The sequence below is a fragment of the Cryptomeria japonica genome, chromosome 3 (assembly GCF_030272615.1).
Source record: "Cryptomeria japonica chromosome 3, Sugi_1.0, whole genome shotgun sequence".
Classification (NCBI taxonomy): Eukaryota; Viridiplantae; Streptophyta; class Pinopsida; order Cupressales; family Cupressaceae; genus Cryptomeria; species Cryptomeria japonica.
This window is the reverse complement of record NC_081407.1, coordinates 842006403-842011424: the sequence shown is the minus strand read 5'-3', so window position 1 is coordinate 842011424 and position 5022 is coordinate 842006403. Positions and strand designations below refer to the sequence as shown.

General features: G+C 30.2%; 1 protein-coding gene across 1 annotated transcript; it reads right to left on the bottom strand.

The window, feature by feature from the left end:
* Positions 1–3397: 3397 nt before the first annotated feature.
* On the bottom strand, positions 3398–3869 carry LOC131070014 (uncharacterized). The gene has a single exon (XM_058005566.2). It carries the CDS (start codon positions 3783–3785, stop codon positions 3486–3488), a length of 300 nt encoding a protein of 99 aa, XP_057861549.2. The 5' UTR covers positions 3786–3869; the 3' UTR covers positions 3398–3485.
* Between the last annotated feature and the right edge of the window lie 1153 nt (positions 3870–5022).

The window sequence follows — 5022 nt, the reverse complement described above, 5'->3', positions numbered from 1 at the left end:
TCTCTTCCTCACAAGAAGTAGCCAAAGCATGTTACCTCCCTAGGCTCTTTCGTATTCCACGGTGTGTACGTGAGAGTGGGATTAGGATTTGTTTGCTTAGTCTGACTTTTCCCCCTACATAGGAGGCTATTAGTATGTATGTGAAATTTTTTAATAGACATCTAGTTATCATTTTCTTGGTTTCTTTATAGTTAGTAATGGGGGTTTGGGTAAACAAGAATAGAATGGTAATTAAAACATGGATGGTAATTAGTGCTCTTGTCTTATGTTGGGTCTTTTCCAAAAGGTTCACAACACTTTTAATCATTTCTACTCATATATTTATTATCTTTACTAGCATTATTATAGTATCATGCAAATGTTTAGATGTATGTTAGAAGTCTTTCTAATGGTGTTTCATGTTTTGACTTATATTATCTACAATAGGTTTCCCTTGTGCCCCCTCCCCTCTTTCATGCTATATATATATATATATATATATATATATATATATATATATATATACTGCAAGTTCCTACACATTAGTTAGTATTGAATCAACTACATAGATTATTGAACAATCTTAGTAAGGTATTAGTCAATACTATAAGTTCTTATCTATCAATCAATTAGCTGAATTTACAACATAGGGTAGTTCTCTATATTAAAACATTTATATAAAGAGTGAGGTTGACATTACAAAGCTCAATTTTGACTATCAAAGAATGGTCTAATAGGTACATATTTTATATAGAAAGTACACTAATAATATTTTTATTTCTCATATGATGGCATTGATATTATATCTCCTCATTGTTGTTCCAAAAGTTATGTTCTTTATCCTCTTTCATTTGACAGTATAATAATACTTCAAATTTTATTTTACTTTAATCATTAAACTATTGGTTAGGAAATCATGTGCATCAAAGTTGTCTGGAACCTTCAAAGTGGCCTTTAGAGGTTTATCCTTGGGTTGTTTGCTCAAACCCTCACCACCAACATCATGGGACCTCTTACTGACACTTGAAGCAACCACCTTAAGACCTGTTTTAGCCTTTTTGTCAGTGTGAGGAATGAAATCGCCATCATTACTATTGGTCTCCCAACCTTCCGATTCTGAGTCCTCACTATCATCAATCTACCTTGGGACTATTAGTTGAGCTCAAAAAGAGAATGGGATTGCAAAATTTGTTTGTTATTGTAAGGCATTCAAATCCATTTAAATTATCAATTATATATCCTTCCCCAACATACCCTCCTTTAGTATCTATTTTTGTCTTTGATTTTTTTAATTTTTAATCATTTTTTTCTACAAATCAGTTAGGGAATTCAATACAACAAGTCTCTACATGTCAATTAGTCAAATCAGTCGCATAGAATATAAAATAGTTCTACATATACAAATATGTTAGCAAAATATAATCAAAAGGTAAACCTATAATAAAATGACCCTCATAACCCAATAATCTACCTAAAGTATTATTCAAATGGTAGATGTTGTTATTGATTAATCAACCAATTCAATTCTACATATCATAATATACTTCTTCATAATACAACATTTTAGAAAGCTATAATCAACTACATTTACCTTAGAGAACATTACCCTTTCTATTGAATATTCTCATTAAGATATTATTCAATACTGTTAGTTCTTATGAACAAATCATCTAGATCAATTTTACAACATACAAGAGTTATCTACTAAAACACTTTAGCAAAGAGTGGTGTTGACATCATGGAGATCAATTTTGACTAGTAAAAGATGCTCTAATATGTAAAAATTAGATATAGCAAGGACACTTTAATTATATTCTACTAATACACATATATTAATTTATCCTAAATTTAATAAAAGAAGTTTTTTCTTATAACATTTTTGCCTAGTTGATTGCACATATCTTTTTCAAGATAACCGCTTTTGGAACCACCTTGGGGGATCCTTTTTTAATTAAATTTTTATAATTTTTTTGCATTTTCTATTTAGGTTTTGGATCTAATTTTATTTTCTTCACATTGATTTCTAAATATTATAGTATGGATTCTCCCTAGTCATTATATCTAGATTCTAAAAAAATATTCCTAAGTTATTTACAAGACGGGTTTCTTCAAAATTTCATCTGCTTTAATTGTAGCATAATTCATGAAATGTGGTGCAGAGGTCACTAATTTGCTAAGGGGTCACCCTCCTAGGTCTAGTAGAGTCGAAAGTGTAGAAGGATTAGCAAAAATCCTTGTTAAGTTGGTCGAAGTTTTTTGAAGATTTTAATAGATGGAGTTGGCTTGTCCATGAGTATTTGAAGAATCAACTTGGTTTCTGCCTTGTAACAATGTAAACCCATTTGAGAACCAACAAGTTGCAACTGCATTTCATATTATACAACCTTTGTGATCTGGTTATCTATTTTCTCTATAATCTCCCCTTCAATTATATATTCTCGAACACTCAAATACACCAAATATATCATAAATTTGTTTTCCAATATCAAATACGAAAATATCTTAAGCCCTTTGACAATGGAAAACCCTTTTTTATCAACAAAGTTACATTTAGCTTATTATAATTTATATTAAAAAAAAATATTAAAATTAGAAAAAAACATAAAAAAATTAACGCTGAAAAATGTCGATTCTATTTTAAAACTTCAAAATTCCATGAAAATGATTTGAAGGTTTATTTATTTATAATTATTTTCATTATATTGTCAAAATAGATACACTTGAAATATTAACAAGTTAAGTTTTGCATAACAAATATGAAGATGCCAAGTTAAGAGAAAAAAATTAGCTAACTACTTATCCTTTATGGTTGAATTTTTGAATTGATTTAATGTCAACAATTTACATAAATCACTTCCTCAATGTTATAATTTAAAACCATTTCCTAAAATAAATGACAATTGATTTTAGATTAGTATAGTATATAGTACATCAATACCACATATAGAATGAAAATTGGTATCTTTTACATTCAAAACCCTCTTTGTAAGGTTGTCATGGTCATAATTTTATTTAGTTTTAAACAGGTTTTTATATAAGAGTTTATAAATTTGTGAAGAATAATTAATTAAAAACAAAAATATGAATAATAATTTATATGTATTAACTATTAATGTCATTCAACTTTATTATTTGAAATACCTCTAATTTAATATTGGTTGTATAAATAAAAGATAGGATTGAAATTTATGTTAAGAATAATTATTTGAAAACAAAGTATGAATAATAATTTATAATCATTATTTATGAATGCCATTCAACTTTATTATTCCAAATATCTATAATACAATATTCATTATAAAAATAAAAACTAGAATTATAATTTATATTAAGAAAAAATCTAAAAATTAAAAAAACATAAATAAAAAAATTAATGTTAAAAAAGTCGACTCTATATTTAAAACTCCAAAACTCCATAGAAATAATTAGAAGCTTTATTTATTTATCTATACTTATTCCATTATACCGTCAAAATAGATTGGCTGCCTTATTTTAGGCTTTTTCTTTTAAGCCGTTTTTTCATGTCCTGATAAACGCTCTACTGATTTCTCATCTGGTGAGAAATGCTTCTCCACTGATTTTTGATGTGGTGAGGAATGCTCCACTTTCTCCATGAGTGGGGACAAATTAGGATGATGTGGCAAATGGCAGCAAGTAGGATCAGAAGTATATCTGTGGCAATCTGTACAACTAGGTAACATTCGACGGTCTCCAATCAGAATGGTACGCTTAGCGGAGGAGACATGGAAATTAAATAAACTGAGCGAGACAACAAGTATGAGCGTGATGACCATAGATTTCCCCATACTCACTGCTGAGATGAAGGTAAATGGAAAAACACCAAACAACTTAGCAGATGAAGATGAAGATGAAGATGAAGACGAAGACGAAGACACAGAAGGAGAATAGAAATCCAGCTATATTTATAGAGACCACATTATGAATAGTTCAAATGATGGTTAAATTTTGAGCGAGAGGCGTTCAAACTCATAGTGCATGTAAATCAGTCCGTATATGACGTACGTTATTGTTAAATAATTCATTGACTAGATTTCCCTCTTAAATTTTGAGTGGGAAACGTTCAAACTGATAGTGCGTGCGTTATGCTCAGCAATTGATCCACCTGTTAAAAACACTGAATAGAGTGTAACATGTATCAAAATAATTATTTATGAATGAGATCGTTTGTGTTACGGCACTTGGAAACTCGACCATCTGTTCCGCCGGGGCATTTATGAGAAGGGACTGAGTGTGGGATTGAGTCATCCGTCATCGCAAAGAGAGTGGAATTCAGTCACCCGCCAGTCTGGCTAGAGAGGAGTAATTTAGTTGGAAAATTGGGGTTTACTTCAGCTCTAGATTTCGATTTAGTTGACATCATCTAGGGTATACGGTACATTGGTTACCATTAATTGAGTTTTATCAATTCTTTTATAATGCTAGCAATTGCTCCTTAGTGTGCAATGGGTATGTCGAAGAGGTGTGAAAAGTCAATTAGGAACAAATTTGGTCAATTTTTTTGCATAAATTTGTGTAGTATATGGATAAAGTTTCAAAATAATTATTTATGAATGATATCGTATGTGAGATTATTTGTTATGGCACTTCATCCTCAGTTTGCCAATATGATAGAGAGTGGGATTAAGTCATCCGTTAGTTGGGCGAGATGATAAAGAGAGTGGGATGGAGTCATTTGCTAGTTGGGCGAGAGAGTAGTAATTGAGATGGAAAATTGTCCCACGTCTAGGGGTGGTAGGTAGCTGCACTGGTTACAAATATTTCTCCGATTTCAATTTTGTTAAGATGATTTTGGGATAAAGCACAAATGCAGGTTCATCAATTTCTTTTGCAATTTTAGCATTCAAATATAATTTTCATTTTTGTCTTCATTCTTTTATAAAGGAAGTATACCAGTAGTCATTATATCTAATTTTGTTAAACATATATCTTGTCTCATGTACGTGATTTCACAGATGCCCTAGTGCACTATGGATATGAATAAAGTTGCACCACTGCTCCAATTAAAATATAAAAATTCTAACT